General features: G+C 46.5%; 1 protein-coding gene across 1 annotated transcript; it reads right to left on the bottom strand.

Annotated features, from left to right (window-relative positions):
- Nucleotides 1-2,314: 2,314 nt before the first annotated feature.
- Nucleotides 2,315-20,303, bottom strand: DET1 (de-etiolated homolog 1 (Arabidopsis)). The gene is made up of 4 exons (XM_019533743.1): nt 19,151-20,303; nt 14,115-14,305; nt 10,042-10,233; nt 2,315-5,271 (listed from the first exon to the last, which is right to left on the bottom strand). The coding sequence occupies exons 1-4, from the start codon at nt 20,231-20,233 to the stop codon at nt 5,082-5,084; spliced, it is 1,656 nt and encodes a 551-aa protein (XP_019389288.1). The 5' UTR covers nt 20,234-20,303; the 3' UTR covers nt 2,315-5,081.
- Between the last annotated feature and the right edge of the window lie 2,050 nt (nt 20,304-22,353).

The following is a 22,353-nucleotide window of genomic DNA, read 5'->3' as shown; positions in this document are numbered from 1 at the left end:
GATGGCGATTCTGCCAGGCTCATGCACCACAGGAAGTAGAAAGTATTTGAAGAGAGGATTTCATCAACTGGCTGGCAGGAGCCCAGAATGGTTTGTGGAGAAGGGACAAAACAAAAGGGAAGGCACTGCAAGATCTGTGCAGAGAAAGATGAGAAGACAACCAGCTGCAGCTGTCTGCTGAGGCCACCTCCTTAGGGCATACACAAAGATGCCCACATGGTGCAGCAAATTTCAAGCTTGCTGTCTTCCTGTGAATCAAAACCAAAGAGCCAGCATACTAACCTGGCATTACAAACCAGCCATGAAGCTGAATTGGGATGTTTGGATTAGCATTACTACTCTCCAGTGTAGCCTTTAACTAGGTGTGCTACAGCTCTGTCACAACTCACCAGCCCTATTGTATTGCCCCTTCTTCATAGTTGTATCTTCTGACAAAATTGCTGCTATGTAGCTAACTACCCGCAAGCCACTTAATTGCAGGCTGTTACAATTTTCAAGCTGGGCCAATATTATTGTATTGCATAAAGGGAAAATAATCCATGTAATTTAGCACTTTTTTCAAAACAAAAACAGAGCGCATTTTCTAGCACATTATCTAAAATCCTTACCCAATCATTGCACTGGAAAAAAAGACAGAGCTCAATCAAGAAACAGTTGGTCATTGGATGAGCAGATAGCACAGCTGGCTCGGCCTACAGGTTTCTGGCCACTAGAACACTTTCTACTCCCCCCAACTTGCCTGACTATACACCTCAGCAGTGTGGCAGAGTCAATCGTTCCGTTTCCTTCTTTTAGCAAGATAATCCTCAACGACAACAAAGAGACAACTTTCAGAACAATGTCAAATAGACAAAAAGACACAGCAGTAATGACACATTAATGACCAGGATCCAGAAACGCAATGGAGTAATGCAGAACACCACCCCCAGCACATAATTTGATTACCCCCATTTAAACATTTTTCTGTGGTGTTCACCCATCTCCTACAACATTTACCTGGAAAAACGCTCCTGGTTTGCTGCAAGTTCCCTACCTTCCTGGCTTTACTGCACCTCACTAACTTCATCTTCTTTCCCACAGGGGTGACAAAGATCCTGCTAAAAGGGCTGGAGGAAGAGAATAGACAGGGTGGGCCCTAGGAACAACAGGTTGCAAATCTGAATCTTTCTTGTGTGTCAAAATAGCCTGAAATGAGCATAACAGATACACTTCACAGTGTGTGCACAGAAGCAAGGTTCTGTAATTACATGAGGAGCACAAGGGAGCAAAGTAAAGAAAGAGAGCAGAAGTGGAGGAGAGGAAGTCAGTGCTAGAAGGTTAACTGAAAGGAGTCTTCAGAAGGAATTTGCGATTAAATTGATTTATGGAGGTACAGCAGCCTGTATTTTTGATTCTGCCACAGTTTCTGTAACTTCTGGCCTAATGTTGCTATGGATAATCCTTGCACAACTGCCCTATGTGTTTTTTTCTACCAGAACTCCCAAGTATCAAGGAAAAAAGAATTTCACTGTTTAGCCAATGCATGGCCTTTTTCAAGGAAAGAGTATTTCTACCAGTTTGTGCCAAGCTGACCTGAACTACGGACTACTCAGTGCCAAAGGGCTTTTATGGAATTGTTTTGACACCAGCTTGAGAAGCTGCTGGAGAAACAATTGTGCACACAAAAGAGGGACAGTACCTAGAAAACAAAGAAGTGACTGGACTCCCCAGGTGCTTTCCATCTTGAGTCAGGGACCACTCACTGAGCAATCAGTGCCCAGCTGAGTGAAAGGCTTAATCACCTTGGAAAGACCCAGCCTGTGCATTCTCAGCCACAGATAGAGCTCAGCAGTGGTACTTGCCATCTGGGAAGTGCATGTGGTTAAAACAAAAAGTCCAAGGTTTTCTGACCCAAATTACAAGCAGCGATAGGCCTGCCAAGTCATTCATATTGGCTTCACTTTCTTATGCTGATGTCTCAGAAATAAGTGATGAAATAGCCCCAGGATGAAACCTAGGAACAGAGAGGAAGAAAAATGTCTGGGTCACAAATGGTAAGAGCAACTTGGAAACAGAAATGGGAACACAAAAAAAAAAATGCATCTCACCTCTGGCATTAGCTTGTGCTTTTGTCTGCACAAGTGGCTCTGTAGCAGCTTCCGCACCACTCTGGGGTAAAACATCAGCACAACAGATTGATCGCTTTTGGAAAAGGGGGAACAACATACATGTACCTTCCCCACGGCCAAGCATACCTCTACAATTCTGTCATAAAAAGACTCCATTTACCACTGATATCTCCCAGGAGAGTGTGGAAAACAAAGGAGATGAGTCAGACTTGTAAACAAGTTCTCATTTATTCTGTTTATTTGTGTGGCTAACAAGTTCTCATCCTAATCTAGTAAAAATATTAGCAGAAAATATTTGTCCCTTTTCCCCATACACACACACATACATTTTTTGTGTCTTAAATAAAAGAGTCAGAGCATTAAGTGTGAGACTCAGGGAGCGGTTTCTTTATCAATAAGCTCCCGTAGTAAAATCAACTTTTTGCTCAAGATATAAAATGCAGCAACCCTTGGCACTGAATCTCCAGTGCTGCACCAAGGCAATCAGTGCTCCTCAGAAGGATCAGTCAAGTCATTTAAAAACATTAAGAAAATACTTAGCACTTATCTGGCACTTCTTGGCCATGGGTCTCAAAGCACCTTCCAGAGGCAGGGATGTGTCATCTCCACTTGCAGAGGAGGAAGCAGCAGCACAGAGACAGGAAGTTACCAGTGACACTCGTACATCAATTCAGTGCAGAATGAGGAAGGTCTCCAAATCCCATGTCCTGTTCAGCACCCCATGCTTCCTGCCCTTCCCTAAGCAGAATATATATATTCTGCTTAGGAAAGTCAACACATCAGAGAGTCATAGATGTACTAGCCAGTGACATCAAGGAGTTAACTGAATCGTGGTCAGAGCTGCTGAGTACTTTGGAAAAGACCAAAAAATATACTGACAACAAGAGAGTAATAAGATGGAACACTTTTGGCAAGTGCACGTGTATTCAGGAAGTGATAATTCAGTTACCAAGAAGCTACATTGAGTTACAACAAGATGAAATGTGCAAAGACTCCCTACTCTGAGCTTTAATAGAAAGTTTTTTGAGAAAGATTGTAGGGGAAAATCCCTAAAACTGTGAAATTGCATTCTGGGTTACAGAATCTGGGCTGATAAATCTCTAGGGGATAGGATGGCTCAAGGCTTCGGGAATAAGGTATCCAAACCCTGCCAGGTCAACAGTCCCAAAAATACAAAGATCTGCTGGCTATTCAGTGAATTATGTGACAAAAATCTGTGACCTCACAACATCCTTAGTGGACAAGTAACCATAACACAACTGGCCCCAGTGTTAGTAGCAGAGTGGAGATACCAAAATTTCAGTGGTCCATGAGATACAACTCCCCTTTCCTTCAAAGCAGACACCTTCATAAGGACATGTTTGCCCCATCACTAACTGTGCTGTGCTTGTCACATGAATGGATGAACAGTAGTCTCCCATGTTGCCAAACTAGCACTTTTCATAAGCTCTTTGTAACCTATGAGGATTGCATTCTTTAACAACATACATAAGATATACGAGTGCTAGGATGATGTACAAAGTAAAAGTGCAGCCAACCACCTAGTCAGCTTCAGAACAAGGTGAGCAGGCATTTCTTTAAGTACACAAGCTCAGACCCACAAGCATTTGGATTCAGATCTTCACTGAAATCCAGTAGCTCATCCTTCAAACACTGCAGATACTACAGAGATCAAGCTTGCACTGAATCTAATGTGAAACAGCTGTGCTTTGATCCCAGCAAGTGGAACCTCTTGCCATGTCACTTCCAGTTCTTGCAGAGAACAGCATGCGACATGGGAGAGGATAGACAATATCAAGTCAGCAAAAAGTCCAACCTCCAGCAACAAGCCCTCAGCAATACAGATGAAGTCTCCCTGTGCAAAACCCAGAATGCACTTAATCTAAACTAGTTTCCCACTATCATGGGCCTGATGTGCACACCCAGAGCCAATGACAGAGGGCGACACCCAGAGCAGCAGAGTCCGGGTACTAGAGAAGGTGAAAATACCACTTGGGACATGTTCCCTGCGTTCAGCATTTCCCCTTAAGGTATCAAGTCTCTTGCCACAAACAAAAAAATCAAAAGCGACCATTCATCTCCGAAGCTCTCTCACGCATCCCTGCTATTCACTACCTAGTTCCCACCCTAGCCTCCAGCTCATCTAACTCCCCATTCAACTTCTCCAGTTTCCTTCCCTTTGAACTAATGCACCACCTTCCCTCTGCAGGGGTCACACTGCTCTACAGACACTAAGGCACATAAAGTGACTTGCATAAGAATCAGGTCTGGAACGCCTCTCTCTGAACTCCGGGACCTGCTCTAATGGCACTCCTCACAGGCCTTTCTCCTCTCACACCTTGCATATTGAAGTAGTCTGCGTGCACTGCCTGAACTAGAACAAGAGTTAGTTTTGTTTCCCTGTTATCACTGACATTTCAAACACAACAAAAAACCACCCTGCTGCAGCTCCTTTTCTCCCCCTTCTAGACTGATTACTTTTCTCAAAAATGTGGAAGGGCATCGATACAGAAAGAAGCAATCAATGTAGATGGCAGACAACTTGGCCTGTGCTAGCACAAAACAGACAATGCAAGAGAAAAAGGACCTGCCTCTCAGGGAAACAGGAAGGGTTTCGCAACCACATCTGGTTTGCCAATAAGCATAGCAAAAAAAGGTACAGGATTTAATGCAACAGTGCAAACCAGGTGGGTCATGATAAACAGCAGCATTCACATGACTAATCTCCTGTCAAGATGGCCCCTTCAGAACTCAGTGGGACTTGCTTTCAGGAGCTGGCTGGCCTGCAAGTATCAGCCAAGAGGAATCAGTATCAGTCCAGAGAAATTATGGTGGTTGGTAAGAGCTTCCAGGTCAGGGTTTTTTCCAGTGAATGATGGTTTGGTATCCCAGAAGGCATGAACATCTGGCTTTGGTGTGTCCATGACAAAAGCATATATTTGGTAGCAGCAGCTGCCCCAGCTGTAGACTGTACTATGTGCAACTGTGCCTCATGTGGAAGTTAACAACATATTCTGCATTAGTCCTTTGCACTGAGATGGCAAAGGGCTCAAAGGGGTGGAAGGTGAATGCAACCAGGCGTCGTACAGTGTGATTGATGGGTCGACCCAAAAGTCCCGCCTGGATTTCAAACTTCAGGAGGCCAGAATCCCGGGCATAGAATCTGAAAGGAAGAGAAACAGAGAAAGTTGGCTATGACTACTACTGCTCGCTGGCACTGCCAGTTTGGATACCTCAGAAAAGGCTGACTGGTGCCATTGATGGCTGACCCCTTGTTCCATTTCTGTATTTACCAATAGGTACGCTGGCAAGAGGACTGATGTCCTCACCATGTGACTGGACAATCAGTAGCACTGACTGAGCACAGGAATGACAGAAGCTCATTCTGGGAAAATCCCCTCAGGTCCTTTCACTGTGTCCCCATTCAGAAGAGGCATAACTGTTGGATTTGGCCCTGCTCTACAATGCTTTAATTCTACTTGGCAGCTAGTTTCAGTTCAAACCAGACCTTCTGGTCCCCTGCAGATTTCCACAGAAGATTGTCAATGCAATCGTCTCAAACTTGCAGTGCTCTGGAATGTGACTCAAAGTTGCTGCTCTTCAGAGATGGTCTGGCTCCCATACAGAGCAACATAACTGACTATCTTTCCTTTGCAGCTTCCAGACTTTTTCTCAAGTCCTGGAGCACTCTTCTCTAGGTCTCAAAGCCATAAATAATATATAAGCTGTCTCAGGCTACATTCCCTTCATCTCTGGTGGAAACACAGGGTTCTCTATAACCTTCTCCACTGCCCCAAGACTTTGGCAGGCTCTTAGGCAGGATTTTGTACCTTTGCAAACCACCTAGACTCAACATGAATCATCATCGGTCCTGACCCCAATGTTGGCTCAGCTGCTTTGACATTTTTCCCTGCTACTGCCACAGGGTTCTAGTTCCCAAACTGCTGCCTTCTGCTTCCTGCCTGGTAGACTTTGGGTGTTAGCACTTGCCTCTGGTTTCAAGGTATAAAAGCATTTCTGAAAAGCACAGGCTACTAACGCCCCCATGCCCCCCATCTTGTCACAGTGTATTCAGCTCTCCAACAGGCAGCACCGGCTCCGGACACATGAAGGTGACTTCCTTTCACTGCTTGACCCCGCTCTGGCTTTTGATAATGCAGCCTACTGAATTCTTCACATTTTTTCTAGCCAGCCACTCTCCACCCCTCTCTCCCCCAGCAAATCTGAATGCCAATTACACATAAGAACCAAGCAGAAGATTTACAATCTTGGTATTTGGCTTTCCAAAAAGCCCTTTTCCCTCCTACACAGAACAAGGCATGCAGGGGGTTGTTTTTAAGTAAAACACGGCCTATGGTCTGCTCCTGTCTCTCCAATTCACAGTAATTTACCATACTCAAGATGAGCTCCCTGTAATCTCAGAGATGGGCTTGGTTTGGTATTTTTACATCCATTTTTAAAAGTGCTCTGCAATCAGAGGCCATTTCCATGGGCTCGCACTCAGTGGATAAATTAGGCACTGAAATATAAAACTCGCGTCAATAAAAACAGCAAGACTAGTCTTTTAAAACCATACAAAAATGGTTAAAAAAAAGTATCTGCTGCCCATTTCTTGTTTAAATAGGCTCCTTCTTAACCCTGTCCACTGACTTTAATGCTCTAATACTGGAGTCGCTGTGTTAATGCTGCTTTCCCAGCATATAGCAGCCCAACCAGTTTGTGGTCCCCTGCTGGGACATTGCTGCCCAACCTTTTGCAAGCATACGTGAGAAGAGCTCTGAAGCCCCTCTATCAGGGGAAATGCCACAGAGCAGGATGTTTGCCTCTTCGGCAGCCAACAAAGGGTGACAGCTGCAGCTGTCCAGGGGGGAAAGAGAGAGTAAAGCCAGCAGTGGGAAGGAGGGATGCTAAAAGCAGCATGAGGTAGTGCAGGGTTTGGTGCAGAGCACAGATGACGGTTTTTAAATGATGTGCGATACAAAAAGAGTATAAATTACAGCCTGAAAGTCCCTTAGGCAGCAAGGGGGTAGGGATCGTTTGTGCTAAAGCCAGGTATGGAACTTTTGCGACAAATATAATTTTCCTTTGTCAAGAAAAATAAAGAAAAAGCCTCTTATGTCCAACTCCTTTCACCATGATGGGCAGCTGTGGTATTAATCACCTTGCTGTACACGCAAGAAACATGACAGCACTCTGTCAGCTGCTGAATGGTTAAGTCTGGCCTCAACCACTGAAGTGCTCTGCATACTTGAAGCAGGAAGGCAAAGTACAGAAGCCCCACCACTCCAAGCCTCATTCAAGTCCTGACTGACTCAGCACAGCTTTGAGCTTTAGAGAATCCAGTTATAAAATGCCAGGCTGCTCAGGGGAGGCAGGGAAAGTAGTAGTTTGCTTTGTTTACTACAGAAGACATGACCGCAGCAAATATCTGCAGTTCCCTTCCCTTTTGTCTGAAGAAGCTGCACACATGTTGGCGCTGGTGAACAAACACCTCCCAGAGAGTCTTCTCATCAAGCACAGCAATGGGAGGTGGAGGTGGGGGTGGGATCAGCTATTTCTCTCCAGACTGTACAACACTTGACATCAAAGCAAATTCCAGACAGGACTCAATTAACATATGATACGGGGGACTGCAAGTGTATGAATGATCAGAGGTCCTGCCATCTAAGGTGAGAAGGGTGGGGCTGGTTAATGAAGGAACCAGATTTTCAAGAAGATTTGGACCACACAGTTGGTGGCAGGTTCTGGTCCATTCCCTGTTTCTGGTCAGGTGAAGAACCCAACCTCTGGGCAGCCACAGCGCTCAGTATTCAGTCTTAGAATTGTCTCTTGCTTCACAAGATGTAGAATTAAAGTCTGCTCTTGAAACACAACAAGCTGGACAAGTTTTGCCTTGGCATGCTCAGCCTGTTCAGGTCTATGGGTCAATTCTTCCTCAAGACCCTTCAAATCTGGTGGGAAAGCACTGGGTTCTCAGATGCTGCTTCTAAAACCCAAGTGTCAAACTGCCCCTGTTCTTCTACAAGAAGCATCACAGGTTTTCCCACTCTGAAGAAGAGACACAAGAGCAGGTTGGATGATCACCTGTCTGGGGTCTTGTGAACCCAGCATTCATTCCTGCCTGTCACAGGGGATCAGGCTAGATGATCTGTTCAGGTCCCTCCTGACCCTAGCTACTATGAAACTATGACACCTTTCTGCTACTGAAACTGATAGAAGCAGAATGGCTTTTATACCAGGCCCAGACTCCTGCTGTCCAAGCGGACTTCCTGTGCACTACAGGGTAAGGAAGGGCAGTAAAGAGGGAAATAAAAAGTCCATCATTTGCTACATGGAAAGACTGAATAACTCTGGGAAATAATTTTAGCTGTTAGGCTTCAAAACATGAGATATAAATAACAAAGCAAAAAACAGTCAAACCAATTATGCAAGCATTATACACAGCCTTCCATTGTATTCACAGGACTCGACAGCAGGCCAAATCAGATCTTTGTTAGTGCAAACTAGCCTCAAAGCAACTTTTTCCTTCACACTGGAACCACAGCACACTAGCTGTCATCCTGTAATGGTTGGAAGGGGAATCTCAGTTCAACAACTGGGCCAAAAGGAATTTCATGAGGTTCAATAAGGACATGTGCCAAGTCCTGCACTTAGAACGAAACAATCCTATGCACCGATACAGGCTAGGGGCCGACTGGCTGGGCAGCATCTGCAGAAAAGGACCTGGGGGTCACAGTGGACAATTAGCTGAATATGAGCCAGCAGTGTGCCCTCATTGCCAAAAAGGCTAACAGCATACTGAGCTGCACTGGTAGGCGTGTCAAGGGAAGTGATTATTCCCCTCTATTCAGCACTGGTAGGGCCACATCTGGATTACTGTGTTCAGTTTTGGGCCCCCCACTACAGAAAGGTTGTGGAAAAATTGGAGAGAGTCCAGTGGAGGGCAACAAAATGGTGAGGGGCCTGGGGGACATGACTTATGAGGAGAGACTGAGAGAACTGGGCTTGTTTAGTCTAGAGAAGAGGAGACTGAGTGGGGACTTAATAGTGGCCATCAACTACCTGAAGGGTGATTCAAAAGAGGATGGAGCTAGACTGTTCTCAGTGATGGCAGATGACAGAACAAGGAGCAATTGTCTCAAGTTGCAGCAAGGGAAATTCAGATTAGATATTAGGAAGAATTCTCTCACTAAGGGGGTAGTCAAACATTGGAACAGATTATCTAGAGAGGTGGTGGAAACTCCGTCCTTGGAGGTTTTCAAGACCTGGCTAGGCAAAGATTTGGCTGGGACGATCTAGTTAAGAATGGTCCTGCTTTGAACAGGGGGTTGAACTAGATGACCTCCTGAAGTCCCTTCCAACCCTCACTTCTACGATTCTGTGATGAACTATTCAAGGTTCCCCACCATCACCATTTCTTCTTCTCTCGATGTGCCCTGCACACCTCACCTCTGATTTTGGAAGGGCCCTCTATGATACATCCATGAAAAAGGCTCAACCCCTGGACTATTTAAAAAAAGCATTCTGCTCTGGAGGAGAGCAAAGGCAGCTGTCTTATCCCTAGATATTTCAACCAGCCTAGGGCACTGGTCGGCAACCTTTTACGAGCGGTAGGGTGAAACAATGCAGCTCAACCCAAGGCAGGCTGGTGCTTCCATCCCAGCCACTGACACTGGACCTTTCCCTAGTCTCTAATAGGGACACAATTTACCACCACAGAATCCCCTAGCTGCTGAATAGCTGCTAAACTGCCCTGCCACTAAAATGTCAACAATATCCAGCCTTTGCAGGCCCACTGAAATACCATCGTGAACTGTATCTGGTGCACATGGAACTGGTTGCTGACCCCTGGATTAGGGCAAGGTGTACATACAATTCTGAGTTACACGCATTCAATTCCACCCACCGACAGTCTTCTAAACGAGCTTCATACCTTATGGGGTGGTCTCCACACGTCTTGGGCCGTTCCATGACTGAAACCCACTTGTCATCATAGCTGAAAAGGGAGAGGTCCAGGTAGGGACTGCCACTGTAAGACTGAGCACTTATCGGGAGTTGGCCCAGCAGCCTCCGCACAGCTTCTGTGTGCCCTCCGTACTTTGCATTCACAATCGTGTCCTTAAACCTGCAGCAGACCAAGGCACAGATTTCATTTGCAAAGGCACGAAACAGGCAGGGATACCAGAGAGAAACAGCAGCAGTTCCAAAGCTATAAGCACTGATTCCAGAAGTTGTGTTCTGCCCAGCAGCCTCAATTCTCATGAGCTTTTACCTTCCACCTCAGTTCATGTTTCTATTCTGTTTTGGACCTGATGGACTGACCTGATGGACTTTGGCATTCCACAAGGCCTGACTCTGGCTGTCCTGCAGTACAGGCAATCCACAGGCTCAGAAATAGGACAAGGGGATTAGCAGTTTATCAATCAATCCAGCTTTTACTACAAAGATCATAAAAGATCATAAGGAAGTGAAGGCCACAGGGCTTGTAATAACAGCCAGATTCCTGAGGCTTCAGGGTAACTTGGGAAACCTGTCACTCCACCTATTATATTTTGATTATATAAAGGGGCAAAACTGTAGAGGAGAAAGAACCTTGAAGAGAAGCCTGCAGCTGTTTAGCTCAGCCCTATGTCTGAAAAGTTCTTCCTGGTGGAGATCAACATGGATTAGATTAGAATTTTTTTTTTCCCAAGCATATTTTGAGTAGGGCTGTGCAAAGCTTTGGGTGTTGATTTGATTCGGAGGAGATTCGGCCTGATTCAGTGGCCAAATCTCCGAATCCAAATCAAATCAGGGAACCAAAGGTCCAAATCAATTAAAAACTCTCCGAATCTTCAGAAAAGATTTGGAGAGCTTTGATAATTCAGGCAGTCCCTGATGGCTGCAGCAGAGAACTGAAGCAAGCTCTGAGCTGGTAAGTACTAGGGGCGGGGACGGGGGGGACCCCTGCCAGCCCCCTTGACTTTTCCCACTCCCCTCCCGACCCAGGTCAGTACTTTAAAGAAAAGCCCCAGTGCTCACTGGGTGCTGCTGGGCAGGGGGACAATCTCTGCTGTCCCCCACTGCATGGGGAGCTCTGCCATGAGCCTCCCAACCCGCCCCCTCGCTCTCCCAGCCCCCACACAGGTGTCCCAGCTGAGTCAGCTCCAGCCCTTTAAGAAAAAAACCGAGAAAAGCCCCGGGACTCGCCACTCCTGCAGTGGCTTCAGGACCTCATGCAGAGCCCCCCATGTGCTGCAGGGCAGTGGCGGGCAGCAGGGACAGCCCCCCCACCAGCAGAAGCAGCAAGTCCCGGGGTTTTTTTATTTTGTTTTTTTTCTTAAAGGGCCAGCCCTGGCCTGTGTTGGGCACCCATGGGAGGGCTGGGGAAGTGAAGTTGGGGGGGGGGGTGTCAAGAGGCTTATGCAGAGCCCCCCATACAGTGTGGGGCAGCAGGGATTGCCTCCTGCCCAGCAGCACCCTCTGAGTCGGGATGTTTTTTTTTGATTTTTTTTTTTTTATTTACAAGTGCCTGGAGCTGAGGCAGCCATTGCCTGGCTGAGAGAGAGGTGGGGGATGGACCTGGCCTGGCTGATTCAGAGATTTGGCTGCTGCTGAATCTCAGAATCAGATTCAGCCAAAGCGAATCAGGACTGTGATTTGAATCACTGTCCCCTGAATTGGCCAAATTCAAAATGAATACTAGCCACTTCGCACAGGCCTAATTTTGAGCTTTCTTCTGGGGAAAGCCAACATGTAGGAGGCCAGCATTACAAAAATCGCACCTACAGGAGTCAGATGGTCATGGTACACTGTAAACATTCACAGCAAAAGTATTTTATTTGTGTATGAAGTGCCCAACCATGCCATACAAAAAGCCCCACTATAAGTCCAGACAACCAAAAAGGGAGGTGGCAAGAAGAATCTTGCCTCTGGTTTAAGCCCCAAGGCAAGGATTACACCTCAGCTGTTTGCATTAAGAGCCATCTCTCCAAAGCTGTAAGGATTTTCCTTGGAAAACTAAGTCTGCTTTCTCTTGTGTCAGTGACATGCAGCTTAAATCAGATGTCCGCCTCTGAAATCAGCGCAGAAACTGTCAGCAAGTGTTTATGGCACTGTTAAACAAGTCATGGGAAGAACAGAAGCTCCTGGAACACTTGGGCTACCTTGCAACACATTCCAAAGGATGGCTTAAGAAACCCCAGACCCTACATTAACTGCGTTCACTTGAATCCAGGACAAGGTTTTCTGCCCCAAATAACATGGGGGGAGGCAGGAAATAAGCCTCATCTTCAATTCAAGTACCTGCCTGAGGCAGGTGGTGACTCAACTCCAGCCTTGGTTTCAGGCTTAGAACCAAAGCTGGAATTGAGCTGCCACCTGCCCCAGCCCAGAGTGGTTCATATGGTGGGAGAGGAGACATGCAGTGGGGATAGTACAGAGAATACCGTGCAGTGTAGGTGGGGGGGGCAGGTATGGGGGAGATCTGTGGTGGAGGAGGGGTATGTGGAAGAGACCCATGGTAGGGATGAGAGCATGAGGGAGATCCTGTGAAATGGGGCGTGCAAAGGGATTTCTGTGGGGCAGGCTGGAAGAAACATGGGGGAGACCCTGCAGCCTTCCCACAATCCCTCCCCCAGCTAATCTTAGGCTCCAGCCCCAGATCTGATGCTGCTGTTTATGCCTGGCTGGGCTAGACCAGGGTTGGGACTGCCACCATTGTCTCCCCCAGAGCTGAAGACAGAGCCTCCTCAAAGGTAAACAGCAAGAAGGGGGGTGGGTGTTGGCACTGGCAGACAGCAGACAGAGTCATAGTGGGGGTCAAGCAGGCAGGTACCAAGGACAGAAAGCAAGCACAGGCATCATGGGCAAGTGGTGAAGAGGACCCGGGAGGCAGGAGGTCTGACAGGGGGACAAGGGTGGGGTGGGAGGGGGTCTGGCCCTTCACTTCCTGCCACTGCTTTCTTGACCACAGCCATGGGGCAGGGGACGGTGAATTTAAGACAAACCTCCAATAATCATATTCTATACAAGGAAAATTATAACAAACGTACACATTTCCATGTATAAAATCTAACTACTGGGAAGTCATCATAAATTTAAAGCTGTCTTGGATCTGGGTAAATACAGTATTAACACCCCTTCTGACTATTCAAACCAACTGTACAATTCTTGTTTGGTTTTATATTTCATTCATCCTTCAAAAGGAGACTAGACAGGTCAGCACTTTGCACTGACACCATAAAACAACAGTTCTCAATCTGGTTAGACTCCAGGCTCCCAGCTCTTAGCTTTCACTCCAGTTTTGACTACAGAAAACCACTGAAGTAATTCTTCTGTTGCAAAGAACTCAGAAAGGCCATAACATGGCAGAATGCTTTTTATACTATGGATTTTATTCAAAACCTCTGGCTTTATCTTGTGAAACATGTATAACAGTGCTAATATTGAGCAACACTCTTAAAAGGACCTTGGATCACCCCAGCATGCACAGAACTCTGGATGGGAATCACTGCTATAGACAGTGCCATCAGCAATGTTATTCCATTCAGTTTGGGGAAGCCTGCCTAACAAAAGAAATCCCATGTGTGGTGAAATTTTGGATTTATTGAACCTTGACTTCATGGGTGAATGCTGCACAGACGCTGTGCTCTAACAGGCTTGAAGGAAGTCACAACACAAGATGCCTCCCTCTCCAGCCTTCTTGTTTCAGAAATGATTTGCTCTGGTTTAAATGCTAGATTGTCACTGTATTTTCTGGGGTGGGTCTGTCAGAAGCTAAGAATACTAAAAAAGCTCACACAGACTAAATACAAGTCATACACATCCTGCCTCAGCTTTGGGTGTTCTAGGATTCCAGAACCATCATGCTGTAGCATTACAAGCCACATTCAAAATGAACTCTAATCCCAATCAGTCAGTAAGAAGCTATCTTTCTTAAGGTTGCCATAGCTTTTTGATACTGGCCTTGAATAGGTGGGGCGAGCGTGTATCTACATGGTATAAGGCATGCTCCAAATGGCTCACCGGCGCTGGATCTGTCTCGCAAAGTTGTTACTGGAGGCAGAGCAGGGGAACTGGACAGCCTCACTGTGCAGGGTGGCGTTCCTAAAGAGATCACAGAAGTTCTCAAAGAGCTCCAGAAGCTCATCTGAAGTATTCTCAAACACAGCAATAACCTCTGTGGTAACCATGTTGTATACCACAAAGAAGGAGGGCTGCAGAGAGGAGCAAAAGACAACAATTATCAGCAGAGCACGGGTACACAGGTCCCCATATTAGTTGGAATTCTGCCCCGTCTCCCCCACACCACGCAAGACAGACACTTTCCCCAATTACTCTGCAATGCAGGAGAATCCACATTCCCTATACAAATTCATTATGCTATTCAAATACCTCAATAGGTACCAAATTATCCAGCCTATTAACTACAACATATTATTTGTGGAGGGAACTCAATGTGCTTCCAATTTTTCATTTCAAACTGGACGTCAATATTTCTGTTTTCTCTTCCTCACTCCCTAACCTTCACCAAATATAAAATGTTTTTTAAAGTGGCAGATTTAATTTTCTTTCCTGCTGAGGAAGTGATTTTAAACCAGGTGCTGGCTGGCAACAAATTATTTTTCCTGTATGTGGAGAGCTGAGAGCTCTTTTCTGGCATTATTTTCTTCCTGTTCTTAATATTTCCAACATGCAGAGATGAGCCTTTTTAGTGCATTGTGTTCCAACACTGCCTTCAGAAGTTGTGTCCTCCAGGTACCCTGCTGGTACAGAAATGAAAACCTCAAAGACATTACCCACTTCTTTTTAGTTCTGACACTCTTATCCAAGAATTTCCAGGCACCACATTTGGGATTTATAATTGCAGTGATTTGAGGACTTTGGGAGGAAATCTTTTCCTAGATAAGGTTATTCACAAATGCATTAATCCCCAAGCCCAGCTACCAGCCACACATGTGAACTCCTTTAACTCTCAGGAGAGCTAACAGATCAGCACCCTTTTGCCTTCAACAGCCACGATACCCGATGACCTCAGACCTTAGGATCCTCACTTTTATTAACTGCTTTCAGAAGGGTCTAAATATACTTTCAACCTAGAGACTCACCTTGGTGTACATACACTATAGGTCTGGTCTAATAGAAGCACAGCTGGAGACTCATCCCAAAATATCATTCTTTGGGATAAATTGTACACTGGGGTAAAGAATAGGGGAATAAATCATGGGCAGCTCTCCTGAAACCAGATAGTGTGTCTCCTTCTCTAAGACTGTATTTCATAGTAGCTGTTGCTAGCACGTTGAAATTAGACCATCATAAAATGGGGGAAAGCAGTGGTGGCCTAGATACCCATGGACTACTTTTGTCACCTATGCTAGCTAAGTCACCGCTGCAGGAGCGGAAAGCCCTTACAGGTCCTGGGGACTGGCACGAAGGGGTAACCAAAGGAAAAGGTTTTTGAATATCCAATTCCATGCCGCAAATATATTTACCTTTTTGAAGACTGAAAAATTAAGTTTGCAAAATATTCCTTTGATAGGAACCACTGCACTCCAGGTAAATTTTTATCAGTGCAGTGCACTCTGCCAGAGCACATCACATTAGGTGTTACAAACAGCTCTAACATGTGAGTATGCGTTGTGCAATAGATTAAATATATTGGGTAGCCAGCCACACATCTATGGGGTATGTATGGGTGGGGGGGGTGTAAGGGGGTGGGAAATGTAGTATTTCTAATTCACATCATGTCCAGACTCATCTGAGAGCCTGACTGAACACTACACTACCCTAATTTCAGTTTTGATTCCTTCTAGCTCTACAGTGGATGTGTGTAGAAGTCTAAAGGGTGGAAAAACCCTTCTGAATCGCATAGTTAATTTCCCTGCTAACCTAACATTAAGATTCCAAAAATCAGAAAAAAGAAACCAGGCTTAAATATTAAATTGCATCACCATTTCAAGCGTCACTAGATAATCTGATGACTAACAAACCACCAGGGAAGGTTAGACTTGAGTGCACAGGAAGGAACAGAGATTTTCACTGAAGAGAGCCCAGCTACTGTTGGAACAAAAAATATTCAAGAACAGTGGGAGATGGCAGGGTATGATGATAGGGCTATTTGGCAAGGTTGGTAAAGCTAAAATGTTCTATGTTAAGCTTTCATTTAAAAAGAAAGAAAAAAAAAAAGGCCCTGTCCAGCTGCATACACAATACCTTAAAATAACATTTTATAAGTTCAAAAATGAAACCTGGATGTTTCTCTCCCAACACAACAAAATCCGCACAATGCTTTCTCCAACTTCCTCAACCCAGTCTCATGCAACAGCTTAGAAGAAAGAGCTTTGAAATTGACAAAATCAGAGAGTCTGAGGTTTAGCCTGAGCATGGATGAATCAAAGGTGCACTGTAGCTCAATGTTTTTCAACCCATGGGTTGCAAAAATATGTCAAAGAGTTGTGAGCTGTGGCAGGGCAGAGGGGCAGCAGGAAGGCATCTGCCCCTTCCAGGCAGGGTTGGGGCCGGGGTGGGGAGAGGGGGTACAGAGGAAAGCTGCGTGTCTGGCAGGTGGTACCAGTACAGTGCCCATGCTCATGCAGACAGGGCAGTCAGGAGATGCAGCTGAGGGGGTGGGAGGGGCCATGACCTGATAAGGTTTGCCTGGCGCTCTGTGGCACCCCCAGCCCAGAGCAGAGGGGTGCCACAGGCCTCTCCTCCCTCCAGCCCATGCCAGGGCCAGATTCACACTGCTGCTGCCTGCATGAGTGGAAGCTGCCACAAATACCGTGCTCCAAGTGGGATGGGGGCAGCTGGGGGCTGGGCACCGGCAGGGCCAGGGGGGTATGGGTCAGGACAGGCCGTGGATCTTTGCACATGGGTCCCATTAAGAAAAAGGTCAACATCCACTGTTGTAGCCAATCTCTCTGTGAAAAGGGAAGCCCTTGCCACCAGTGCTTTTACATAAAACTGGTTACCTCAACAGCTCAAGTGATCAGACAGCCAGAATTTACCCAGAAAGAAATAAGAAACTGATTGCCACTCCTGAATGAACAGTCTAGTGTTTTGCCTGCATCTAACACTGCAAACCAGCCCCAGTCTGAATCAGCTATGAAGTCTGACAGGTCTTCAAATGGAACGACTCCAGAACCCAAGCCAGTCTCAAATGCCTGGGGAACCATGGAAAAAAATTGATCCAGGAGAATCCATAGCATTCACCTAGCAAGGGCAGCTTAAGTTCTTTTGGGTCGCCAAAATCCTCAAAACTCCTGGACTAGTAGAAGAGACTCAGGAGCACCTCACTGTGAATCATTTAGACAAAGACTCCCTGTCTGGGGATATCCCTAGAATACATGCCACAGTATCTGGTAAATACTTCAAACACTGCATCTGCAAAACAAACTCAACCCTCAAGAACTCAACAGTTAAAACAACTGCAAACACCATTAGTTGCAACCCCACACCTGATTAATTTGACATACAGACAACCACTGTCCCTTCATGATAGCTTCTAGTCCTAGTAAAAGAACAACATCAAGATCAAAGGGAAAACTACCACCAAACTTCCACAGAAAACAAAACAGTGAACAGTAATCAGCAAAAATATTTGTAAGGAATTCTTGCTAGAATCCCTACATTTCTTTTAATGTATAGGAAGTAAAAATAAGAAAAAGAAGGGAATTACATCGTTTAGTCTTTTTTGAAGTAGTCTTGGATCAGCTTCAAATAGATTGAAACATAAAGACCTTAGAGCGGGGGGAGAGACAGAAATGATAGGTAACAAGTATGGGAGGGATGTTTTGTGGGTACCACAGAGATTAGCCAAAGCGTAGTGACAAGTGTATTTCTTTGATAAAACCACTTCCAGCTCAGTAAACAGCCCATGAGTTACAAACTGTAGTTGGCAGTACATTGGGTAAAGTCAGACTATGGAAGCTAAAAAGAGCATGGGGTGGAATGTGCAGAAGTACATCACAGAGTAAGAAAGTTAATAGCTATTCCAGGAATGGCCAAAGTGTGCCATATGTGCTACAAGGGGTACAGGCAGCCTCTATATGTGGCATGCCACAGACCAAGAAGACAGGCAGCAAAGGGCAGCTAGGGCAGGGAGCGGGAAGCAGAGCAGCAGGTCCAGCAGGAAGCACAGGTCAGGGAAAAGAAAGCAGAGCAGCAGATCAGGAAGGGGAAGGGGGTCAGAGCAACTCCAAGAGGGTGCAGGGCTAAATTGTGGTAGGCCTCTCAAATGGTCTATTTGTTATATTACTTTGCATTACTGCCTCTGAACCACTGTTCAGTTCCGGCACTGCCTTAGAAGAAATAAACTGGTGGGAATAGGAGAGGGGTCAAGAATAAGATTATCCAAGGACTGAAGAATAAGATTATCCAAGGACTGAAGAGATTGATACAAGAAGCTATTTTTAAAGACAAACTACATGTACAGTTTTGGCAGCAGAAACAGGGATTAGATACCAAAGGGTGTAGATACCATGGTGGAAAGAAGGTGCAGTATTCAGGGCTACAATGGATGTCATTAATTTATTTATGTTTAGGATGACTGGCATGAAGTAATTCTTAACCAAAATTTTTAAAGTGTAGAGGGATCTGTGAAAGGAAAATAGTAGGTCTCATCATTTGGTACATTTAAAACTATAACCATTGTTCAGAGTAGAGATCCTCTTTCACTTTGGGTTTTTAAAATACCCAAAATAGTAAGTCCCCGATACAAATTAAAACTGCTAATGCTACCACAATGTGACAACAAACTAGACAATTCACCCAAAGCAGAACAGAGAACCATCTCAGTTTGCTGGGAAATAGGAATAATGAATGGCACGCTTTTCTAATGTCTACAAGTTCGAAGGCATCTGAGAGATCATGAACAGCAAGAAATACCAGCGTTATTACATACCAAAGGCACCATCCAATGTCTTCAACAAAAAGATCCAAGTTACGTAATTATCCCTAATCAAGCCTCCCCTTTTACCACTCAGTCTGAAACAAGCATTTAGACCAGAAATGCAGCCGAGTTTTTATGTTTGTAACTGCCCAGATGAGAGGGCAGGCCCTACCTGGGAGGGGTCTGTCACCCGCAAGGTGACCACATCTTCACTCGTATATTTGATAAACAGGTGGTTCTCATCTAACAGCTGCATCTTCCACATGCGGAGCTGCCTCAACTGATCAAAGTACTGGAAGAACCTCCTCTTGGCCATCGCGCTGCCGTCCTGCTCCGCCCTCCTCCACAGGTAAACCAAGAGCCGGTGCTTGAGAGAGTTGATGAAGGGCTCTTTGTAGGGGTTCGCCATCCCCGTCTGTGTGTCCCGCTGCACTTCCGGATAGACGGCCGACAGAGTCAGGAGATCGTCCTCGTAGCAGAAGCGCCCAATGGTCCGCACATCGATGAAGGTCCCCTCGGGCGTCACCTGAAAGACGTGGATGGTCTGCTGCTGCACGGAGAGGATGGCCAGGATGTTCTTGTAAAGGTAGAGCCCTTGGTTGTGAGACAGGATGACCTTGTCACACTTGAACGTCCTTGTGTCGCACAGCCGGCCCGTGTGCAAGTCGATGATGTGCAGGGAATAGTCCTCCAAGGGCGACCGGGGGTTGGGTGTCACTGACTCGCTGTTGCGGTACACCTCGAAGAAGGGTGGGTGCGGTTCCTCAGGCAGGTAGGCGGCCGAGCCCACAATGACGTAGCGGCAGTCATCTGTGAAAAGGCTGCACTCGCGGTTCAGGTGCTCACCGTTGGACGCCACATTGGTGATGTGCAGCAGCACGAAGAAGCGCTCGAAGAGCCGCCCACGCAGGTTGACCGAGCGCTGGTCGTTGCCATTGGCCAGGATCTCGCCCTCGTAGCCCTGCAGCAGGTCCTCGGCCGCCTGGCAGCCCTGGTACTCGTAGATCTCCAGCGAGGTCTGGTCGGACGAGAAGGCGATGAAGTAGCGGCCGTCAGGCGAGAACTTGCGCAGGAAGCAGGGCGGCTTCTCCACGTTCACCACTGTGAAGTTGGGGAAGACGTTCTGGTGGAAGACGCGCACCTGGTGCCAGTGCGTCCCCGCGCGGCCCGAGCTGAGGCGCCGCCGCTCCAGCCGGTGGATCACGTTCTGGTTCTGGATGCGGCGCGGCCGCAGCGTCTGCGCCTCGGCCTCCATACGGGGCCCGGCCCGGCCCGGCTGCCGCGGCCCCTCACGCCATGGCGGCCGCCATCTTTCCGCCACTGCGCCGCTGCGAACGACTGCGCAGGGCCAGAGCGGCCCGGAAGTGACCCCCCGAGACCATAGAGGACGCGGCGCGGGGGGAGGGGATGGGCGGGGTAGAGTGTCCTCTCGCGCTCTGCGGCAGCAGCGGCCCCTGGCGGGCGGAGGCGGCGCTGAGGGGTGTTGGCGACCGTGCGGGGATGGTGGTGGTGGTGGATCGTGTCCACCCTTCAAAGTGTTCAGGAATGCAGAGTCATGGTTGACCGACACGTTTCTTTGGGCCAATCCGATCTCTTTTATTAAACCAACTCATTTTCCTTATTCTATTGGATTAGCTCAAATAATGCTCATGGGTGCAGCCTATGGCAAGTTGGTTGTACCATCATGTCAACCCTTGTGTGATCAAAGTGTTCAGAAATGGACAGTCATGATTGTCAGACACGTTTCTTTGGGTCAATTCGGTCTTGTTTTATTTTATTAGATCAAATAATTGTCAAATAATCAAATAATGTTATTAGATCAATAATTTAAGAAATGCCTGGATGATTGTCTTGCTGGAGTAATCTGACTCCAGCTGACTTCCTGACCTTTGGGCAGGGGGCTGGACCCAATGATCTCCCAAAGTCCCTTCTATCCCTAATGTCTATGAAATCTATTAATTATTTTATTAGATCAAATTATATGATAAATAATTTGATACAAATTATTTTATTTTATTTTATTTTATTAGCTCAAATAACTGATGTAGTATGATGTAGTAGCAAGCCCAAGTCATTCTCAGGGAGTCTGAACTGACTTTGGGGTTTGCTGTCAGCACTTTCCCATGATGGCTTGCCTCCAAATGAAGAATTTTTTTTGTTTGTAAAAATATATATCTATATATCTATACTTTCTAGTCATCTTTCATCACATTTTCATGCACACCAAAAGGAAAACCATAAACCTGTTACAATATACACACCCGTGGACCTGCACACCTGTGCAAAAAGCCCACCAGGCTCCCAACCCCAAAATCACACTCCCTTAATCCCCACCCCAGTTACAGGGTTAAAGTCTCAGTTCATCTGTTGTCCGTGTTGCTGCTGCTGTCAATCCAGCTCCCACTGGTAGACCCACTGCTGCTGTTGCTGCTGCTTTCCTCCAATCCATTGACCTCGGTGTACTCTTTGCTGTTGCAGTCGTCTTCTCTGCCTCGAAATAAAGAAAAGCATCAACTTTGATGATTCAGTTCTCACTCACTCACTTGCCCTTACAGTGAGCAATATAAAGGAAATATGAATAAGACTTATTTGCCTACCTTTTTTTCAGCGTGCGATAATTTGAGCTTCCAATACAATAATTTCATATTTAAGACCTGACAACACCGGCACCCATTCTCCCCAACCCTGAGGGGCCTGAGCTAGCAGTGAGGGCCTGGGCATCGAGGCTGGGGCTTAGGAGGGACTCTCTGGCTCTGAGTGCTGTAGAGACAGGCACAGCTGGGCCTTGGGAAGGATCAAGGGGGTGTAGAGCATCCCAGACAGGACCATCATCTTTCTCCAGTGGCACAGAAATGAGAGGCTTCACAATATGCTGGGGCAGCACCTTACAATTCCTTGCAAGAGCAAAGCAGGGAAAATACATTTAAAATAGTCAAAAGCCAATACAGTGTTAGTCCTACAGCCATTACAACCCCCCGTATGTTTCTTGTTCCAATTCCTAGAAGAAACTCTCACCTCCTTGAATGCCTCCATGGGCCCCTGGGACTTCCTCATCAGTCATTTCTACACCTGGGTTCATGTGACCATGCCTGAGTTCAGCGTTTTAGCGAGAGCTGAAAACAGACTGCTGGGCTGTGAAAGAGCCGTTGTGAGGAAGGCAAGGGTTTCTTAAGGTGATATTTTTTATTGGACCAGCTGTGTTGTACTCCAGAGTTGCATATGTGAAGTTGTGTGTGTTGGCTGGAGGATTGCAGATGATGAGTCACTCCTACCTTGGAGGTCTTTAAGAGGAGACTGGACTAACACCTGGGTGGAGTCATCTGACCCCAGCGCTCTTTCCTGCCCAGGGCAGGGGGTCGGACTTGATGATCTACT

The sequence above is a fragment of the Crocodylus porosus genome, unplaced genomic scaffold (genome assembly GCF_001723895.1).
Source record: "Crocodylus porosus isolate Cpor-Errol unplaced genomic scaffold, CroPor_comp1, whole genome shotgun sequence".
NCBI lineage: Eukaryota > Metazoa > Chordata > Crocodylia > Crocodylidae > Crocodylus > Crocodylus porosus.
The sequence above is the reverse complement of the archived record's forward strand: the minus strand, read 5'-3'. Positions and strand labels throughout refer to the sequence as shown.